The 22889-nt window shown below is 42.9% G+C and overlaps 2 protein-coding genes across 2 annotated transcripts; both read left to right on the top strand.

Annotated features, from left to right (window-relative positions):
* The first annotated feature begins 286 nt into the window (after positions 1-286).
* On the top strand, positions 287-11134 carry LOC137278160 (uncharacterized). The gene is made up of 12 exons (XM_067810336.1): positions 287-661; positions 1253-1415; positions 2596-2766; positions 3273-3364; positions 4186-4409; positions 5686-5939; positions 7071-7293; positions 7965-8054; positions 8360-8568; positions 8948-9148; positions 9724-9898; positions 11002-11134. The coding sequence occupies exons 1-12, from the start codon at positions 375-377 to the stop codon at positions 11115-11117; spliced, it is 2205 nt and encodes a 734-aa protein (XP_067666437.1). The 5' UTR covers positions 287-374; the 3' UTR covers positions 11118-11134.
* A 3099-nt stretch (positions 11135-14233) lies between these two features.
* Positions 14234-21758, top strand: LOC137278140 (uncharacterized). Its single transcript, XM_067810314.1, has 12 exons — positions 14234-14520; positions 15133-15295; positions 16607-16777; positions 17043-17134; positions 18037-18260; positions 18491-18744; positions 18879-19101; positions 19901-19990; positions 20376-20584; positions 20747-20947; positions 21304-21478; positions 21643-21758. Exons 1-12 carry the CDS (start codon positions 14234-14236, stop codon positions 21756-21758), a joined length of 2205 nt encoding a protein of 734 aa, XP_067666415.1.
* The last annotated feature ends 1131 nt before the right edge of the window (positions 21759-22889 follow it).

The raw sequence follows: 22889 nt of genomic DNA, 5'->3' as shown, positions 1-22889 counted from the left end.
TGCTGTCGGCCATTTACAACAGTAACATTATTCTACAGTTAAGGCACATTTTGGTCGCCAACGCATCTAGTAGGCACAGGCGTGACGGGCTTACTGAGGCGAGTCTGCTGAAAGTACCCCTAAACTCCCCGGTTTCGGACTCCATGCGTCCTGACATTCTCACATGTTTATATCTTAAGCCCGTTCTACCGTTAGATGTTGAGGTAAAGGTCGTGACCTTGACATTCCGCTTACGGTGAACGGTCCACATAACGTAGATAATCTAAATCCAGGTTAAAAGAAAGATGCCAGATGTTAGTTCCCGGCTTTGACTAGTGATCATTTCAACGTGTTGTTCATTCAGATCTGATTCAGCCCCGGTTACACATTCCACTATGCGATACGTACGATGTTTAACCCTTTTGGCTTTACTCAGCTACTCCGCTGCAGATATCCCCTTCCGTAACGCCTCCCTACCCTGGCAGGTGCGTGTGGAGGACGTGGTTGGGAGACTGACCATCCAGGAGATTCAGACACAGCTGGCCAGTGGTCAGGGACAAGCTCCCCCGATATCTAGACTGGGAATTAACCAGTACTCCTGGTGGTCAAACTGTGGGAGGGGGGATGTTGCGCAGAATGCTACTGCCTTTCCCCAGGGGATCGGAATTGGGGCGTCTTTCGAGTGAGTACAACACCTTAACAGTTGTTATCGAGATAAACATTGCGATTAAATTCACTGTAAATTTGCCGTCAGGCGGTCAAACACAATTGTATGGGACTAGTCGCACCTTTGGATGACTCGAAAAAATGTTTTGTATATTTAATTATCATTTTGCGGTTGCTTTGGATGTCTCGAACTAATAACGTAGGTCCCTTCAACGTCGACACAAACGTGACTGACTGGCTTGTGCCGACCGTTTAAGTCACGAAGTTTCTTACTCGGCTCTAAATTGGATTTCGTTGATTTTAATTTTTTTCAATCTTTGTGAGTGCGTTGAGTGACAAATCAGGGCAAACGGGGAATCAGACCCCTCAATATTTAGGGCAATGAAACCACCACACTCACTCTCATTTATCTTTCACTGTACTGGTGATCACATACAATGTACTGTTGGATCCGAGCCAATAAGATGACCCCTTCAATGTGTCCTCTCTGACGACAATTTGACCTGATGTGAAGAAAATGCTTCTTTTCATGGATTTCTGTTTAACTGATATATATTTCCCTACCTTCATTTTGTATTGATTGTATTTATTACATGTCATTGTGCAGCAAGGATTTGATTTACCGAATAGCCGAGGCGAGCAGCACAGAGGTCCGAGCCTACTACAATTACTTCATGAAGACAGGGGCTACTCTAGATGTACATATGGCGATCAGCTGCTTCAGCCCTAACATGGACACGTTCAGAGACCCGAGGTGGGGGAGGGGACAGGTGAGGAATATGGATCCCCATAAAGGGAAGAGTCAGAACCACTTAAATCAAAGATCTAGATTTACAAATGTGACACGCAAGAACTGAATAATTCATTCTACACTCAGAGGTAAAAGGTATTGTGACATGAAACGTTCCATCGGTTTTCTTGCAACTGACTTGGGAGATTTAAGAAATGTGTTGAAATGAACGAAGAACGCCACAGTTGTTCGAAATGCATGACTTTGCGGGAAGCATGACATATCCCAGACACATGCCAAGCAACGCTTAATAGGCTGAATAATGAGACGCTTATCAGTTCCACCCAGTGCTGACTCACAACGAGCAGAAGTCAGAAAAAAACACCTGTTCATCTCTCTGGAAGACGTTCGACACGCCACACCACGTGGAAAATGATATCTGGAAAGCTGTAGGTATGTTTCAGTATGTTATCTGGGATACCCATGGTGACGTGTGATACTCATGGTGACGTTTACAGCACGTCATAGGTCGTTCCCGTTGATGCCGTCCACCAACATCGACCGAATGTCAAGACTGATGAATTGGAACCATGCACCTCTAACACGGGTCCCAACAGCAAGACTTACAGAGGTGCATCTGAGAGAAGAAATCAACGACGAATACGCGTCTAGAGCAGCCCTGCCAGATGACCAATTCCGACGGCAGAACTTCGACATCGACATCGACATCGACATCGACATCGATAGCTGAGCGGATAACATGCACTTGCCAACATGAAGCATGTGGATAGAGCTGTCATGAAATATAAAGAAAGGTCCGAATCCTCCAGTAATGATGTGTATTATTCCACGCCATGGATGTGGAATGATGTTCCACATGACATCCGACGTTTAGTGGCTTCAGTGAGGTGAAGGTGTCAGGCCTGCATCAATGCATAAGATGGACACACTCGCTACTGAACTTGTTTGTCAACTCCCTTATGTGTTGTGGCTCATGTTCATATGCAAGATGCCCTGTCCTCCCCGTTACCACATCTTGGAATAGTTAAGAATCAAAAACGTTTAAAGCTGATTCTGTTTGCCTTTGAGTATACATAAGACATTTGTCCCCCTCTTAGTCCCTGAAGAGAAGTTGTTGATGTAGAGAAATAGCACTGGTGAGATACGCGTGCACACAAACAATCGAGCAGATTAAGTTACACATCAGTTGATACTTGCAGGAAACTCTCAGTGAAGACCCTTACCACGCTGGCGAGATGGGGTACCATCACGTGAAGGGTCTCCATGGTACCCACCCTCGCTACCTGAGGACTAGTTCTGGCTGTAAACACTTTGACGTGTCTGGAGGACCTGAGAACTGGCCAGTGTCCAGACAGGTGTTTGATGCACAGGTGAGTCAATGTGTACAGACAGGTGTTTGATGCACGGATGAGTCAATGTGTTCAGAAACGCATCCGATGCACAGGTGCGTAATTTTGTCCTCGCAGGTGTTTGGCGCACAGGCAAATCTTTGTTCTCAGATAGGTGTTTGATCCACAGGTAGGTCACCGTACACAGGTAGTGTCATTATAGCAATACATGTATTTTATGCAGCAGTATTCCGATGTTTGCTGAAGGATACCCAAAGTATAGTTAGGACATTGTCTCCAGACAAGGATACACAGGTATGCTTCAATCTGATGACAACGATTGCGTCAGAATATATTGTGATACAGAACAAACAGACATTCAAATCATTGACCTTCGTATATTTTTATATATTTCATAGATCCGTTAAAATTGTTCAATGTTCCCTTACAACACGGTTTTCTAATACAGACATTTCCACTGCCGAAAAAACGTGACAAAGGATCGGACTTACTATTCTTAAGTATTACTAATTACTTGTGTTTGTAAGGTTTCAGAACGTGATTGGAGATCGTACTTCCTTCCTCCCTTCAGGCGATGTGTTGAGGCTGGGGCCTACAGCTTGATCTGTGCTTATAACAGGTATACCATGTTCATATAACACGTAGACTATGTGCTTATAACAGATAATTCACATGCTTATTGTGAGTAAAGAAATACCAGGTACAAATTCTCCGCTATCCGTAACAAGAATAGTAATCAAGACCAGCCCTGCATATCTCGTTAAGCTGACTCGACTGCAACCAGGATATCCAATGACAAAAAGGTTGTATTTTACCCTCTGTTATTATCCGTCACAGTCAATTATTAGCCTCAGGGGCGCATCCAGCCGTGTAGGATGGGATCGGTCGGGGTGCGCACACTACCCCTAAACTCCTAATCCCAAGTCACTACCCCACGCCTCGAATATTCTTCCATGTTGATCATTTCCTCCATAATCTTGGGACTTCATGATTAACGTGAGCCCCTGTTTCTCCAAACTCCTGAATCTGCCTTATGCCTAACCATGGGGAATTTGGGAAATAACACTTTGTCATATTGCAGTTGATCAGGAAATGTCTTTCTCATGTTACACACATCTTTGACATTTACTGGTGCTTCAAATGTTGTAACACTGACCTGGCGTGTGTTCAGTTGGAGCGGTATGACACTTTTTGAAATAATTGTAGCGTCACAAACACACAAAGGCTCCAGTCGTTGGAATGATGCTCGACAATAAAGAGAGGGTGACCTTAGAGATGTTGCAGTCATCCCTCGCCTCACACATTACATACATGGCACACATGGCAACGAATAAAAGGAGATGTATCTGACTCAAAGGTGATAAAATAATTATTCATCTTGGAAACAACTTTGTGCCTACGTATATAGAATGTGCAGCATCAGTACGTATCTACATTCAGCATCAACGGTGTCCCCGCCTGCGCCAACAAGAAGCTGTTGACTGACATACTGAGAGGGGAGTGGAACTTCACCGGCTACATTGCTGCAGACGCTGGGGAGATCCTCAACATCATCACCGTACATAAATACTTGAACAACACCATCGACACCGCTGCAGCTTGTCTCAATGCCGGTTGTAACCTGGAAGTCCAGTCTGGCGACACGAGAGTGTATAACTCGATAAGTAGGTGCCACCAACATACTGCCGAGCCATAGATGATAATAATTACAAACAATTCCTCGACAGATATATGTATCGAAGTTTGTTCTTATTCGGCTAGTAAATATCCAATCCGATCATTAAATCTCCACAGTCACTGTCACAAATTGCTCAGGAATTTTCATGGGGTAATCTTGTAAATATATCACTCCGATTCCGGATTAAGGTCTAATATAACGTTCATCACATTGCAGTTCAATGATGAACTCCCCTCCCTCCTCCCCCTCTCAACCTACACACACACACACACACACACACACACACACACACACACACACACACACACACACACACACACACACACCTCCCCCGTATGCATCTAGTCAGTGGTATGTCATCCTCATGCACTTCTCATCTCACGTGTCCCTTTGCACCCTAAGCTTTATTAGAAATCTAATAATCACAATTAAAGTCCGGGATTTACTGGCCAAAGTATATTCTGACCAGTGTCCAATCATTCAGGAATTATTTTGAGGCGGCTGGTCATCATCAGCACTCGAGTTTCCATGTGTAGGTCTTGTGGAGGGACACTGGTGCCTCACTGTCTAGTATATGTACTTTATTAGTCAAGGCCTGCAGCTTGATGTTCTTTCTCTGGACATACCGTGTATGTTATTATGTTATAATTATGTCCGATGATTTCTTTCCGTCCATCACACAACTTACTAATATGCATGAGATAGTCAAATACGGTTTACTCTCAGATCAGCACACTATTGCCACCATAGGAGTCAACACATTTGCTGGATAGTCGAGTATGACAAAAACCAGCACCCATTATTTCTTGTTCATGCTTCTTCCTCCTTGTTATCATTCATGCATCATTTCTCATTATGATGCATGATCTACGGTATTTTTGTCCACATATTGCCTCTTTCCCTCCCTCTACTCCTCCATCCTGATTAACGTGATGATGTTCCCTGCCAAAATATCCCATTTTTTCTGGTTTAACATCATGACTACAATACCCCGCTTCTTCCTCGAAACATTTTTTTTCTTTTGATACCTGCTTTTTCCAGTACAGGACACTTTGTCATCAGGATCTTGTCCTCTTCGGCTTCTTCTCCATCCCTGTTTTTTTTTTTTCATTTTCCTCGTCTTCCTCTGTCCCGGCTTCATCTTTCTGTTCTTTTCCTTGCTCTGACATATTGCTTTCCAAATCTTCGCAGTCTTCCGTTCGTCTCCTACCTTAAACGTTTTACTTCTGATTCATTTTTGACGTTATTTGATAACATTTCAGTTCCAGCGATACAACAGAATAAGCTAACAGAGTCCTTTGTCCGGGACCAGATCAAACCGCTTTTCTACACTAGACTCAGGCTGGGAGAGTTCGATCCACCGGAAATGAATCCTTACAACTACCTTGACATTGATGACGTCGTGCTGAGCTCCACACACCGTCAGCTAGCAGTCGAGGCAGCCATCAAGAGCTTCGTCTTGCTGAAAAATGAAAACAGTTATCTCCCGATCAAATCACATTTTGATAAAGTTGCTGTAAGTAAACACTTCCATGATTTACGTAACAGTGAGATGTTTTAATTACATATTTAAAACAATGTTGTGCCTCGACTTGAATAGGCTTAGAACTGGTTTCACGGTGATATACTTCTGTGGTGGAATCACATAGGCCATACTGTTAAAATCGATTTAGATGAAATCCAAGAAACAGGTAGCGTGTTGATGTCAAAGAGTATCTGTGCCTCTAGCGGAATTTGTTTTCTTTCCTGTTTCTACTGTCCCCACAGACAAAAACGTTTACTTGGAACAATTCCAACAATTTACACTGGCGATGTTTGTTCGGATGGAACTTTGTCTATAACACGTTAGAGTTAAAATGCAAAAGATTGTTATCTGGTGTCAATCAGCTTTGAAACGTAGACTCGCAGAAATACAGAGCCCATTCAAGAGCTGATAACACAGAAAACATAGACAACACATACCTCCATCATCCCTCGTGTCACTTGTTGTACACATATGAGTAGAATGTCTATTCCCATGTTGAAGCTGTAAAGTAATTGGAATTCATTTCGTAACGGAGCATGTTGTGAAACTGACAAAGAACAAAGAAATGTGAAAATATTACAGTTGCTTTGCAATAGTTCAGTCAATATTTAATCACAAATTAATTGTGATTGCTCTACAAATGTAATGGCAGTACAAATCCAAAAACCGTGTACATGTAATACGTAAGAAGTGATTACATCAGTAAAAGCGAAAACAATGAACAAAACGAGTAAGTTTAGTTTTACGCCGCACTCAGCAATATTTCAGCTGCGGTCTGTAAATAATTGAGTCTGGACCAGACAATCCAGTGATCAACATCATGAAGTGATGAAAGTTCTAATACAAGTCTGAGCTCAGTGTCCACATTGTAAACGAGTCAAGAACATACCTTTTGTACAGAGTGTAAGTCCTTTACAACGTCTCATAATATCCTTGATTTGAAGATACTGGAAAGACACTGCACACTACGATACAGATATAGATATCCTCAGAAACAATGTAACAGATTAGAACCACGGCGAGACAACTAGAACATTGACACACATGCAATGTGTATATAGGCAAGTTTAAAGGTGAACGGGTTCTGAAGCGTCTTGAGTTTGATACGTTGTATATTTTCAGGTTGTAGGGCCAATGTCAAATGACACAGAACAACTGTTTGGTGACTACACGCCATACACCGACCCCCGCTTCATCACGTCCCCCCTGAGCGGACTGCTGAGACTGGGCAATGCTGCCCTGTACGCTGCAGGCTGCTCCAGCACCGCGTGCAACGACTACAACAGGGCTGATGTAGTGAATGCGGTGCAAGGAGCTGATGCCGTCTTTGTTTGCTTGGGGACAGGTATGATATCATTCTTTCATAAATGAGAGATTTCAATAAATTTTCAATGAAAATCGAGTTTTGTTCGCTCCTCGGTATGGATACCTAGGTTTCATGAACCACGAGGACAGTGGGAGAATCTGTGCATCAATGGCATAATCTGTATGTGATCCTTTCACTTACGAGGTTAAATAACTTCATAACTTTCGGCATCAGAGGCTCTCCATTAACGTGTAGCCTCGTCATGAAGCAGTCATATGGAGACGCATGAAGTCGAAAGGTTCACTTTGTATAAAGTGCTATAGTCCATCCCATCTGCTTTGTTTTTTCCTTCCATCAGTGGATGTCAATATCAACGGCGCATCGTATTTTTCAATTTCAACTCCCTGGAGATCATTAAATTTATGCGGCCACTACGCGCTAAATATGGTATTCCCATCTTTAAGAGGCACCCATCTAGGTAGACTAGGACACATAGTCGCATTCTTTGTTCACGTTTTACTGCATGTTTCTGTCCCAGAAACAAGATGTTTGCACATATCCATGTGGTCACCATCTGGTCATTTACCAGCAGATTCGTATAAAAAATGGAAAGTCCGATGCTTTGTCCCAAATGTTGTCGTGATATGACTGCAGACCCACTCAACCTCATGCATATGTGTGAAGTAATCGGTGTGTACGAATGTTTGTAGGTCAGGCCATCGAAGCGGAGGGACATGACCGACAAAACCTCACTCTGCCGGGGCAGCAACTGCAACTTCTACAAGACGCAGTCAGCAACAGTGAGACATTTCATTCTACCGCATAATCTGTGTCTCAACATCATCGTCACCATTAGCATCATCAACATCATCAACACTTTACTCATTGTCCACATCACGATCTACTACTTCACCACCACCATTCACATCGTCAACGTCAACAACATCATCTCCAACATTCTCCATTGACACCGTAAACGACATTTACAGCACCAACATCATCGACATCATCTATATCGTCATACAACAATGTTGTCAATGAATCAGTCAAAACAACCTCAAGTCCATTTACAGTGTTGACAGATATACACATTTATCTTTAACAGCCAACAAACCAGTGGTGCTACTGTTATTTACCGGGGGACCAGTCAACATTAACTGGGCGATAACGGCTCCTGGTGTTGTTGCAATCATGCAGTGTTTCCTTCCGGCTCAGGCGGCAGGCGACGCCATCTTTGCTTCCCTCACGAACACCGGGGCGGGATCTGTGCCAGCCGCCAGACTGCCTTACACGTGGCCGAGCAGTGATTCCCAGGTCAATATGTTATTTAATGTAACACATAGCAGAATAGTGATTCCAGGTGGATATCTTATTTAATTCATCAAGTGACTGACCAGTGATCCCAGGTGAATATGTCAACACCTGGCTGAACAATGATTCCCGAGAGAATATGTTAACACGTGGCTGAGCAGTGATTCACCGGTGAATGTGTTAACACGTGGCTGAGCAGTGATTCACCGGTGAATATGTTAACACGTGGCTGAGCAGTGATTCACCGGTGAATGTGTTAACACGTGGCTGAGCAGTGATTCACAGGTGAATATGTTAACACGTGACTGAGCAGTAATATTCAGCGGGAAATGCCTGTTAAACTGAAACAGATAATTTTTCACAAACGAATGTCATTTTCCAGATTCCTCCGATGGTGAACTATTCCATGGCTGGTCGGACATACTGGTTCTTCGATGGAGAGCCTGCCTTTCCCTACGGCTACGGCTTGTCATACACCACGTTCAGATATGATGACTTTACCTGCGACATCACCGTCATGGCTGGGGAGGGGCTGTGGTGTAGTGTCACCGTCTACAACACGGGGTCGTATGACGCCGATGAGGTCAGTGTACAAAGTGTTTAGACTAGGTCCTGTCCTAAGAACTCTTTGATTGAGTTATGACTTATGATCCACATGACTTGGGAGAGCTGGGGAGTAATTATGTCACGTTCGTTGACAGCACAGTGATTTGAACAGGAATCACCAAAGCTGTCTATGATATTGGGCGGTCATTCCTTCCTGATATTCTTGTGTCATTTTGCATTGACACAAATGTCATCGAAAACCAACATCCGACACCGGCAAACAAGTGATCGCAAACTCCATTTTGTCAGGAGGTGTGGTTTATGGAGTACCTTTCACAGGGGAGATACATTAGAGGAATCCCAACATTGACCATTGTTATGTCTGAACGTCATTGATCTTTGTCCTGTTTGTCCATCAATTATCATGTGACCTGATATGGTGTACATGTGAGTTACTTAATTTTAAAAAGTCCTATTGTGAAACAAGGTGTATGTGTGTCTGTGTGTGTGTGTTTGTGTTTGTGTGTGTGTGTTTACATGGATGGTTAAAATGTTTTTAATGTCTCAGTTTCGATGGATCATGTACTGGTAAATATTTCATCCATTTCCCAGGTTTCCCAGGCTTATATGTCGTGGCAAAATACGTCACTTCCTGTACCCAGAATTCAGCTGGTGTCGTTCACCAGGACATCTATACTGTCCGGTGAATCTGCAGTATATGAATTTACATTGGATCCCAGGAATATGGCCGTGTGGACAGATAACGATGGATGGGTGGTCCTACCTGGTAAATATGATGTGTTTATTTTATAATGCATGTGTGGCCATAGGCCCAAATACATAATACAGCCATACACTTCTATACAATCATTTTCACTTCTTTAATTCAACATGAATAAATGCCATCAACTTTGTAAGTTTAAAGTTTGAAGTTGTTGACATAAGTTCTGAGTTCATCTGTTCTGATTTGGTTCTGATCACATGACTTACTAGAATAGCTTTTCTGATGGTATCAAGTGAGGGGCATATCAAAGTAAAGTGATAAGCGTCTTCGATTCCACGAGGTATTTGACATCCGGCATCTGTCAATATGTAGACTTGTATGTCCAACTCTTGCAAGAGTGCAAAAGTTCATAGTCAGTCTAATAGGTATTTTTCAGCACCAAGATTTGTTTTGTATGTTGGGTATGTAACATATCTTGAACTGCTGGTTAAAATGTCATGCCACTGTTGAGAACTGATATTTGTTAAACGCTGAACAAAACATTCGTACAACCAACTTCTTGAGAAGCCAAGGCATATCCCATTCCAACATCTGGTAGTAGGGTTCTGACGTCGGGACACCATGTATGTCGACCCAAATTGTCCAGATTATACAACGTCTCATATGCCTTGTGTGGTAGTCGATGAGATGCGAGAAGAGTGAGTCTGGTCCAGAATTTGATGTATCTCACGTCCACACTCTCCGAGGGCCAGAGAATTTGGCATGTTTGTACCGGCTCCAATGTAGCGTTTACAATCTAGATACTGACCTTCCTCAATTGCGTGGACGCTTGTGTGTCCCCATGTTTCACTTCCTTATAGCAGCATTGGCTTTAGTTTGGTGTCGAATATTTTGAAAGATGTCTTGAATGGGAACTATCCGTATGCCCACACTATACGTAAGATGTTCACTAGGGAACGTTTGCCGTTAGTGATATATGAATTTTACCAGGTAAACAAGATTTTAATGATTGTATCATGTAATAACAAGGACTCGAAATATATCAATGGTTTGAGGAGTGAATATATCAGACAATATAGACTCTACAGAGGACGTAATTTATCCACAGCTATTAAGGTCACGATTACACGTTTAACTTACGCCCTCCCATGCATCTTGTGCTGCAGGTACAATGAATATCTACGTGGGAGGCCAGCAGCCCAATCAGCGGATGTCTGTTGGATCTAATGTTTTACAGAGACAATTTCAAATCATAGGGACTAAGATATTAGGAAAATATTAAAAATATTACAACAGTGACTGTTTCTTGCTTTTCATTATATTTTGACTTCGTGCAATGCATTTGCCTCGTTTCTGGTTCATTATGACTGGATTGTCTCGCTGTGATGCTGGTGACTTGTAACTTGTAATGAATAATCCTCTGACATACAATTTATCTATACATCTAACAGTCAGATTATTCCTCCTAAAATGGGAGTTTTGGAGTAGTGTAGAGGTTAAAGTGTCTGCTCGTAGCGTTAATGACCCGGTTCGATTCACAATCTGGTGTCCCCTTCCTGATATCGCTAGAATATTGCTACAAGTGGGGAAAAACCATACTCATTCATTCATTCCTAAAATGAAATATTCAACATCTCAAAGAATCTAAGATAGCTTACAAGAGATTGGAGACATCCCATATTGTGTCAGTTGAACTATGGAGCTGTTCATTCTCTAAGGACATATACTGACAATATTGTATTCTGAGCCACCAAGAGTTTGGTGCGGATCCACCAAAGTATGGTGTGTACACTTCCCCCATACCGTAATATCGTGTTGGACACAACCCAGCTAACATGATGCTACCCCAAATTCAGCTTGTCACACACAATCACATGAATAAGAACGGAGTCAGTATAACCATAGTCTAACTTATGTGGAAACACCATGTATCGTATTTAGCCTATCATTAAGTGTACAAAGACTCCTCGTGCAGGAACTACATTCTGCTATGCCATCGTCCTATCACACAATCACGGTTACTGCATGTCCAGACAGCCCCTCTCTAGTTCCATGGTCGTTTCAGCCTGAATGTGATCATTTATCTTACACTGGTGTTTTGTTATTTGCCTAATTGGATTACGTAACTCCTGCACATCGAATGGTAAGACATCCAAGAACGCCGATTGTCTGACAGCAAAGATACATGAACACGAAAAAGTAGAAAGAGAGTATAAATCAGTATTGTATTACATTGCTGTACATTTTGGGTCCGAAGCAGTGTCTGAAACATGCATGTAGGATTCAGTTGTTTCAACGAGGAAGTGTAAGAAAGAGATATTTAGGACTTTGTTTGTTTCAACGAGAAAATCAATGGAAAACATATTTAGGATCACTTCTTACAAAGAGGCGGTGTATGGAAAACTTCAACGCTTCAACGGGAAATAAATATTTTTCTTACTGGTCAATATTTTGCGCTTTCTAAAACAGCGATATCTCCTAATTCATGAACGTTATTAAGGGTGTAACTTTCTCTCCAGATTTGATTTCAGGCAACTTCAAAGTGTTTTGTTCTGTTCCTGCGGATTTTTACATTTCATCCTCGATTGCTAAAAGTATGTCATGAGACAATGTTGTGCTGTCCACGAAAAGTTATACAATCGTTTATAAGTGACGATATGGATTTTTGGAGAGGTCACAGTTTTGTATGTCCATCCTCAAAACCTGATCGATGTAGTATTGAACTGTCAGGTGTGATGATGACTTTAGATCAGAACTGTTGTGTGTTCAGTCTTCAGTCAAAGTCCTATTGATGGTCCCACAGAGATGGCCAGTGCTCGTTGGGTGAACCAATCCCGATACTGGGATCTGTAGGTTGAACGTCGTGACCCGGACTGTCCGAGACCGGAGGCTACAATGAGTTCGATCACTAGTGGTCATGGTTATATTATATCTCCCCTGGAAACGACAGATATACTCGAGGGTAATATCACATTCTCCAGCCGATGGGTCACCAATTGCCCTTTCTGTTTAAAAAGACCGTCAACATGGAAGTGCGTGTCACACTCGAGCGATTAAAGGACAGAAATACTGAAGTGCCAATTTTGTTTGCACGGACATATTCTCACGCAATGTCCAGAAATGATGGAAAATTGATTTTTCACGTGCCAGTTAACACTTTGACGAAAATTGCAGATGTATGTGTGATTATGTGGTAGGATGCAGGGAGCTCCTAGACGTTTCCTTTGTTTGCTTGGTATGTGCTACTGTGGGTTTCATCGGGCTGTGCATGGTAAGGATATGAGGGATGTGGTGGTAGAGCTCTCAAAGACGCAAGGCTAGTGATCCAGGGATTTTCAGGCGCCGGGATCGAGCCCATCTGTGTCCGGGTGTAAACGCCTTGGAGTCAACGTTGTGTGCAGACTTTGTGTACTGAGGGTATAGACAGATTGTGCATGGTGAGGGTATAAACTGGTTGTACATGGTTAGGGTATGGACTGGTTGTACATGATGAGGGGGGTGGTTGTACATGGTGAGGGTAAACTGATTGTACATGATGAGGGTATAGACTGATTGTACATGATGAGGGTATAGACTGATTGTACATAATGAGGGTATGAACTGGTTGTACATAATGAGGGCATGAACTGGTTGTACATGATGAGGACATGAACTGGTTGTACATGATGAGGGCATTAACTGGTTGTACATGATGAGGGCATGATCTGGTTGTACATGATGAGGGCATGAACTGGTTGTACATGATGAGGGCATGAACTGGCTGTACATGATGAGGGTATAGACTGATTGTACATAATGAGGGTATGAACTGGTTGTACATAATGAGGGCATGAACTGGTTGTACATGATGAGGACATGAACTGGTTGTACATGATGAGGGCATTAACTGGTTGTACATGATGAGGGCATGATCTGGTTGTACATGATGAGGGCATGAACTGGTTGTACATGATGAGGGCATGAACTGGCTGTACATGATGAGGGCATGAACTGGTTGTACATGATGAGGGCATGATCTGGTTGTACATGATGAGGGCATGATCTGGTTGTACATGATGAGGGCATGATCTGGTTGTACATGGTGATGGTATGGACATGATGCTTTTTCGCATGTTCTGGTCTCTAATGTGTCTTGCAGCACTGTAAACAAATATCTTTACTTCTCGACTGCAAATCATACACGCTCTGACATTCTATTCTGAAAAATTACTATTGTCATTCCGTTAACAGTGGGCGGTTCTGGATGGTTGAAATACCTAAGATAACCTTAATTCAGATCAAACCTTGAAAGAAAGAGGCCAGATGTTCGTTCCTGGGAATGTCTTATTATCATTCCAAATTCCAAATTGCTGTTCAGTCTCAGTTGGATCTGATTCAGCCCCGGTTACACATTCCACCATGCGATACGTGCTGTGTTTTACCCTTTTGTCTTTACTCACCTATTCCACTGCAGACATACCCTTTCGCAACGCTTCTTTATCCTGGCAGGTGCGTGTTGACGACGTGGTTGGGAGACTGACCATCCAGGAGATTCAGACACAGCTGGCCAGTGGTCGAGGACAAGCGCCTCCGATATCTAGACTGGGGATTAATCAGTACTCATGGTGGTCAAACTGTGGTAGGGGGGATGTTGGCCAGAACGCTACGGCTTTTCCCCAGGGGATCGGAATAGGGGCGTCTTTCGAGTGAGTACAGCACCGTCACAATAAACTATCAAGTTAAACGCTGAAACATTGATAAACACTAGACTTCGTCTTACATCTTCAATCAAACACCCGTGTATCCTCTGTATCGAACCTCGGATAACTCGAAGTATGTAATATTGTCGTGACGTATCTATTCTTAACAACATGGAGTCGAGTTCTGATGTGCCTAACCTACACTTGTCTCGAAAAGAAGGCTGAGTCGTACCACGGCTATCAGATCAATTGAAATATCTGCATAGGTTCTCCTGACTTCGACACAAACGTGTCTGGCTGTATTTGGATTTCATTTAAATGGCTGCCGTTTGTAAAACCGCTAACGTTTCCCAAGTTTAAGGTGTTAACCACTTTTGATGAAATTGACAAGCTGTGTTTACTAACCACTAACAGTTGCACTGGAGTGTTAGAAACAAACCAAACTCGAGATATAGTCTCCTCGGTGTGCCCCCTAAACTACATGATGTCAGAAAGCTTAACCAGACGTGTAGAAAAGACATCTTTTCTTGCGATTTTGTTGAGAAGGTCAATGACAACTGACATTAATTGTGCATTCATTGTATTTACTTATATCTGTATCCGTGTATCATTGTGCAGCAAGGATTTGATTTACCGAATAGCCGAGGCGAGCAGCACAGAGGTCCGCGCCTACTACAATTACTTCATGAAGACAGGGGCTACTCTAGATGTACATATGGCGATCAGCTGCTTCAGCCCTAACATGGACACGTTCAGGGACCCGAGGTGGGGGAGGGGACAGGTGAGGAACATGGAGCCCTAACGGGGATTCATTCAGAAACCTCTTGTTGGAGCGGCCTGCTTGTTTGCCTTACTGCTGTCCTGATCTCTGACTGGAGTGTAAGCGTGATTGTTGGACTGATGGCTGTCCTTACTGCTGTCTTGATTGTTCTCCAGGTTGTTGGCCTAATTGTTTGCCTGACTGCTATATCGATGGTTGAACCAATTGTTGGACTACCTGCTGTCCTGATTTTGGATTGATTGTTTCCGTGGCTGCTGGTTGGCTTGACTGCTGTACTGATAGTTTGTCCGATTGTTGACCTGACTGATTTCCTGATTGTTGTCCTGATATATAGCCTGATTGCTGTACTGATTTCTTTCCGGACTACTGACTGTTGTTCTGATTGTTGTACTAATTGTTGACTTCTGTCCTGACTGTTGACCTGATTGTAGGCCTCTGTGCTGTCCTGATTGTTTGCCTAACGGCTGTCCGGATCGTCGACCTGACTACTGTCCTGATAATTTCCCTGATTGTTGGCCACTGTGCTGTTCTGGTTGTTGTCCGCATTGTTACAATGATCGTTTGCCTCATTGCTGTCCTGGTTGCTGTCCTGATTGCTGCCCTGATTGATATCCCGAGAGTGGACACCTTCCGAGACCTACTAAGGGAACGACATGACTTGTCTAGGGGGTCGATACGTTCATACCCCAAGGAGGAGAACAATCAGCTGAGAAACCATAATCCCCAACGGGGCACGGTCAGATATTAACGGTGAGATGAAAACAGTTGACCTCAACAGGGACACGGTTCCAGATCATGGAGAAGAAGTTAAGTCATCTATGCGGGAAGTAGGCGGATGAATGTTAATGACTTAATGTAATATTCCAGCTACAAAGATCGGCCTTCGCTACCGGTGTTTGAATAGTATATTATATTAAAGAAATATCTAGTAGTAATGGTGGACAATTAACGTTACCCGTGAATAGAAGCTGCCGTTGTTATGTGTAATAACGTTTCATTAATTCTTCTTCACGTAGCCTTAAAGAATAACAGTTATGACATACTTGTCCATTTCTATCAAGTGAGGTTCTGTTAAGGGCATCAGTAGCTGTAAACAGAACATGGTTGATGTTACACACACTCAGGTGTAGCCGTTGTCCATTAAACAGAACACAATGAACTATGTTTGAAACACATTGTAACTGTAAGGATTCGGAGGTCTGATTGTACTTCAACTGAAACAGTTTATGCAGTATGTACTTCATTTCACGTGAATGACTTCCGGTAGGCGGTGAGTCCGGATGCTCCTTATATGTGAGTTAATACTTGCAGGAAACACTCAGTGAAGACCCTTACCACGCTGGCGAGATGGGCTACCACCACGTGAAGGGTCTCCATGGTACCCATCCTCGATACCTGAGGACTAGTTCTGGCTGTAAACATTTTGACGTGTCTGGAGGACCTGAGAACTGGCCAGTGTCTAGGCAGGTGTTTGATGCACAGGTAGGTGGGCCAATATGTCCACACATGTGTTCGATGCACAGATGGATGAATGTGTCCAGACAGGTGTTTGATGCACAGATTAGTCAATGTGTCCAAATCCTATGTTACATCTTAGGCTCCTCATTATCCACTTTCCACATGATTTTCAAACAAACGTATCATGCCTAACAGATTCGAAACATGCCAAAGAGAGATATGTAAATTCCTCTGCTAATATATTTAAAATTCTGCCAATACTTTTGACACTCTGTGTTATGTCTACCAGGTTTCAGAACGAGACTGGAGATCGTACTTCCTGCCTCCCTTCAGGCGATGTGTTGAAGCTGGAGCCTATAGTTTGATCTGTGCTTATAACAGGTATATTTGCCTTCTTTTACTGTAGGAACTGCGTTTGCAGTAAAATGTGTTCGAATGCCATGTACAATATACAGCTTTAACAAGTATCCTGTGAAGTTATTACATTTAACTGCGGTCTTTCAGCCTGTCAACAGTGTGCTTATAGCAGGTAAACTCTAGTCTTCCACGTTGTAACAAGGAAACTTGTGGGTGGTTTACTCGTGCTTATCACATTTACATGCCCGGCTGACTACTGGCTACGTGTGTCGTTTTAACCTTCTACGGAACACTCGTGCCTATAGTAAAGTGTAGTCATAACAGATAAGCATTGTCCTGACACAATCAGGCAAACAACTAACACTGTGCTTTCGTGCTGGTAACTAATACGTCATAAGCAAACAATAAGTAGGCTTCGGACATATGTCAGGCAATATACATTATACATGAACTTATATGTGCCTAGACGAGGTACATTATAAAAAAGCACATTATAGGGTTTCCCAAGCATTTTGATATCCTGCTGCTACCATAAATACTTCCAGGCAAATATATGTAAGAACATTCGGTATGAGGGTCAAATTTGGGAATGTCCTGTGAATGTCTACAACATAAGATTCTAAAATATTCTTGGATGAAATTTGGCATCATGATAAATAAGCGAGCATGATTCGTATGTCCTTCTTTGAAATAGTCATGAAAGGATCATCCTCAGTTGTACATCAACAGATGTTAAGGGTAAAGACGTTGTTGCACTATTCTTTGACAGAATTATATTTTGCATACTTCTTATTATACAGTAAATGACACAAATAATACTGAATACAATGAAGATAACATCGATTTCAATAACAACTGTTTGCCTTGGCTTCAACTTTGTGCCTACATATATAGAATGTGCAGCATCAGTACGTATCTACATTCAGCATCAACGGTGTCCCCGCCTGCGCCAACAAGGAGCTGTTGACTGACATACTGAGAGGGGAGTGGAACTTCACCGGCTACATTGCTGCAGACGCTGGGGAGATCCTCAACATCATCACCGTACATAAATACTTGAACAACACTGTCGACACCGCTGCAGCTTGTCTCAAAGCCGGTTGTAACCTGGAAGTCCAGCGTGGTGACTTGAGAGTGTATAATTCAATAAGTAGGTGGCATCAACGGTACCATTTGACAAAAGGTACAGACAGTTCAATATCTTATCTTTCTTCTTGCGTCCATCTCTTCCACTTTCGATTCACATATGTTTTGGGTTTTGTTTTGTTATTTGTTTTTTCGTAATTTCTTGTTTGTTGTTGCTAGTGCACGCCCATCCTTTCCGTCTCATAAAACACGCGTAACATTCGTGGAAGTAGAATTATCTTCTTTCTCTTTCAGTTCCAGCGATACAACAGAACAAACTGACAGAGTCCTTTGTCCGGGACCAGATCAAACCACTTTTCTACACCAGACTCAGGCTGGGAGAGTTTGACCCACCAGAAATGAATCCTTACAACTACCTTGACATTGATGATGTCGTGCTGAGCTCCACACACCGTCAGCTAGCAGTAGAGGCAGCTATCAAGAGCTTCGTCTTGCTGAAAAATGAAAACAGTTTTCTACCGATCAAATCACCTCTCGATAAATTTGCTGTAAGTAAATAAGTCCATGATGCAGAAAACAGTGAATTAATTACACATTCAGTACAATGATTTTCTGTATATGTTTAATCGATTAATTCCTAATTTCTGAAGCGTCCTATAATTTTTATGAGGGATATTTACAGGTTGTTGGACCAATGTCAAATGACACAGAACAATTGTTTGGTGACTACGCGCCCAAGACTGACCCCCGCTTCATCACGTCCCCTCTGAACGGACTGCTGAGACTGGGCAATGCTGGTGTGTACGCTGCGGGCTGCTCCAGCACCGCATGTAACGACTACAACAGGACTGACGTGGAGAATGCGGTGCAAGGAGTTGATGCCGTCTTTGTTTGCTTGGGGACAGGTATGATCTCCATCATGCCAAAAGGTGCTCCATAATATCCGCTTATGTGGTTTGATTTAGACAGTGGCCTAACTTTGCCTGAGTTTAGAGGGGTTTCCTTCGTAACGACAGGTATAAGGCGGCGGACTGTAAAAACAGAATCTGGACCAGACAATCCAGTGGTCAACAACATGAGCATCAGTCTGCCCAAATGGGAACCGATAACATGTGTCAAGCAAGTTAGTGAGTCTGACAACCCGATCCCATGAGTCGCCTCTTGCGACAAGTATAGTTGCCTTTTACGTCAAGCATGGGTTGCTGAAGGCATATTCTACCCCTTACCTTCACGGGTCCATATTCTCATAGACTCTGCATAAAAGAAACTTAAAACGTGCTAGCTGACAAGGGCAGTAATCAAAACTAGAGCTCCACCTTTGTTTTACATGTTAGTTTGGCCTTTAACGCCTCAGTTAGCAATATTCCTACATGGTCCGCAAATAATCTGGATTCTGAACAAGACAATCCAGTGATCAAAAGCATGAGCATGAATCTACGCAGTTGGGATACGATGGCAATACGATGCGTCAACCAAATCAATGAGTCTGACCATCCCGTTAGTACGGGCAATATCTTATGGAGTTAGCTTGTCATCACTGGATAGCTCCATGTTTTGGATACCATGGTTTCAGTACACCTGTGGATTGGGTGGATTTGGTGCTTCAATTTGTCTTTTCAATGTGACTGTAGGATTTCAGAATGACTCATTCAACTTCATACAAATGTGTCCAATGAATAATCAGTGTCTATGTATTTGAAACAGGCCAGGCAATCGAGACGGAGGGGCATGACCGACAAAACATCTCACTGCCGGGACAGCAACTACAACTTCTGCAGGACGTCGTCAGCAACAGTGAGATATCACCTACATAATCTACATCACCTTCACCATCTACATACGAGCATCTAGTCATGGAGAATGTTGCATGTACTATGTCTGTAAAACAAATAGGAACCGTTTTACGTCGTGCATGGGACGGTGGGTAGCCTAATGGTTCGTTCGTCACGCCGAAGGCCCGGGTTCGATTCCCTAACTGGGTACAATGTATGAAACCCATTCCTGGAGACCCCCACACTTGTATTGCTGTAAAATTGCTGAAAAGGCACATTCACTCGTTCGCCTGTGCATGAACATTGTGAACAATGTTGCCAGGAAACCAGAAGGATCAGCGTTTAATTTCTCTGTCATTTGAAACAATGTGTCAGTGTTTACAGATATACACATTTTTCTTCAACAGCCAACAAACCAGTGGTGCTACTGTTATTTACCGGGGGACCAGTCAACATTAACTGGGCGATAACGGCTCCTGGTGTTGTCGCAATCATGCAATGTTTCCTTCCGGCTCAGGCGGCAGGCGACGCCATCTTTGCTTCCCTCACAAACACCGGGGCGGGATCTGTGCCAGCCGCCAGACTGCCATACACGTGGCCGAGCAGTGATTCACAGGTGGATATGTTATTTAATTCAACAGAATAGTGATCATCAAGTGAACATGTTAGTGCATTCAACAGGTGGCCCAGACGGGAGTATCAGGTGAACAAAAATTCAACACGAGTTGTTTAATGGGTAAGAAAGAATGCCAGTGTAAATGAAATCATCTTCTTTTAGATTCCTCCGATGGTGAACTATTCCATGGCTGGTCGGACATACTGGTTCTTCGATGGAGAGCCTGCCTTTCCCTACGGCTACGGCTTGTCGTACACCACGTTCAGATATGATGACTTTATCTGCGACATCACCGTCATGGCTGGGGAGGGGCTGTGGTGTAGTGTCACCGTCTACAATACAGGCTCATTTGACGCTGATGAGGTCAGTATCCAAATGGTTCACAAGACAGGTTTATATGACGCTGATGACGTCACTGGACGCAAAACATCACTACGTTGTGTTCTGAAATGAATTCAGCAATAATGTTTTGAGTAGATGTTTCTTAATCTGGTGGAAAAATCAATGATGTGAGTGCAAGGTCAATGCCACCTAACTACATGATGATTCTGAGTCAGATGAACACAATACGCCGGTTATCAACACGGCAGGAACACAAAGGTAACCCTTACGCCTTACACCAACGTCACCAACTTCCCCGATACGTGCAACACCTCATACGTACTGGCAAGTTGGCCAACGTGGGTCATCTGCTTCTATATATTTCACATATTTTCCAGGTCACCCAGGCCTATATGTCGTGGCAAAATACGTCACTTCCTGTACCCAGAATTCAGCTGGTGTCGTTCACCAGGACAACCATCATGTCTGGTAGGTCTGCTGTTTACGAGTTTACACTGGACCCCAGGAACATGGCCGTGTGGACAGATGATGACGGATGGGTGGTTGTCCCAGGTGAGTATGGTTTTATTACGCGATAACGATAATAACTACTGATTACTTATCAATAGTTTGTATCAGATAATGTAGACTCCACAGAGGAAGCCATTTGTTGACAAAGACTGATAACAATTGCACGTGTAACTTATCAATGCCCTTCAATGCATCCTGTTTTGCAGGTACAATGAATATCTACGTGGGCGGCCAGCAACCAAAGCAACGGATATCTGTTGGATCTAACGTGCTACAGAGACAGTTTCAAATTATAGGAACTAAAATATTAGGAAAATATTAAACGTTTTACGACAATGACTATTTTTCTTGTTTCTTGTTATACATGATGACGTTGATGCGAACGATATTTACAGATCAATTGTTTCCTGTAGTTCCAAGGGCGAGCACCTACAACTTAAATCCGCCTTCGATATAGCTCAATCAAGGAACTGGGAAACATGTTAATGGTATAAAAATCCACCTGCCGGTTTCAACCGGTAATTCGTAATTGGCTGTTGTGAACGTACATAACATTATCCAGACTTGTTCATCTGTCGTAACCGAAAACTGTTCAAGGTTCAATCCGTGTCCGTGCGGTCCTGTCATTACGTTCCATGCCATTAGGAACCGGCCCAGCTGTACAGTGCCGTAGATTTAACGGTCTTGACGAGCGAATGTAACAAGACGCTGGATGCCACTATCAGGTCGATCCCCAGTGCTAATGGTGAAATTGCATCTCGTTAGAAAACGACAGATCACGGATATACGCAAGGGTAATATCACTAACCACAGCGGTTAGTCCACCAATTGCCCTTTGTGTTTCAAAGGACTGCAAACAGGGAACAGCGTATCACACTTAGGAAAGAAAGGCTGAGGAGCCAGTTAAGGAAATTGCTTACACGGACGAGTGCACATGCATCGAGGGACAATTTGATTTTTCACACGTCCATTGAAATTTTGTCGATGTTAAGTATAGAAGAGATTGCCGACATTTGACTGACTGATTCAGTATTATTTTAGATAATTCCATTGCCATTCTGATGAAAAATACACACAAGTGGACTTTAGAGATCTTCAGATTTAAAAATTATTACAGATAAAGTCAACTTGTGTCTACGTATATGATACAACACTACTCATGTACCACGAACGCTGTTTGTAAGATCTACGGTACGCGAAGGGTTAGGACTATTTGAACACTGATTGTGATGCTCTCAGCACCAAATGTGCCCACAGCTTCTCATTTCTTTCTGATATGTACTCACTCACACACGCAATGTCCCCAGCTTATGTTCTCTGATCAATGGCGTTCTATGTTTATGTAAGTAGTATACTACAAACAAATACAACCCAAAGTATGGGAACATCCTAAAATGTGATAGTCGTATATGGACTTGGTGAGGTCATATATACTTTACGGTAAATGCTTACT

The sequence above is a fragment of the Haliotis asinina genome, chromosome 1 (genome assembly GCF_037392515.1).
Source record: "Haliotis asinina isolate JCU_RB_2024 chromosome 1, JCU_Hal_asi_v2, whole genome shotgun sequence".
NCBI classification, from domain to species: Eukaryota; Metazoa; Mollusca; class Gastropoda; order Lepetellida; family Haliotidae; genus Haliotis; species Haliotis asinina.
This window is presented reverse-complemented; position numbering and strand designations above follow the sequence as displayed.

What these genes read in the sequence shown, in the direction of transcription:
- LOC137278160 (XM_067810336.1), top strand. Translation starts at nt 375, where the DNA reads ATGCGATACGTACGATGTTTAACCCTTTTGGCTTTACTCAGCTACTCC. An exon ending in GGAATTGGGGCGTCTTTCGA is followed by an intron (nt 662 to 1,252) that starts GTGAGTACAACA and finishes GTCATTGTGCAG; the next exon opens with CAAGGATTTGATTTACCGAA. An exon ending in ACAAGACGCAGTCAGCAACA is followed by an intron (nt 8,055 to 8,359) that starts GTGAGACATTTC and finishes TATCTTTAACAG; the next exon opens with CCAACAAACCAGTGGTGCTA.
- LOC137278140 (XM_067810314.1), top strand. Translation starts at nt 14,234, where the DNA reads ATGCGATACGTGCTGTGTTTTACCCTTTTGTCTTTACTCACCTATTCC. An exon ending in GGCCGAGCAGTGATTCACAG is followed by an intron (nt 20,585 to 20,746) that starts GTGGATATGTTA and finishes ATCTTCTTTTAG; the next exon opens with ATTCCTCCGATGGTGAACTA. An exon ending in GCTCATTTGACGCTGATGAG is followed by an intron (nt 20,948 to 21,303) that starts GTCAGTATCCAA and finishes CATATTTTCCAG; the next exon opens with GTCACCCAGGCCTATATGTC.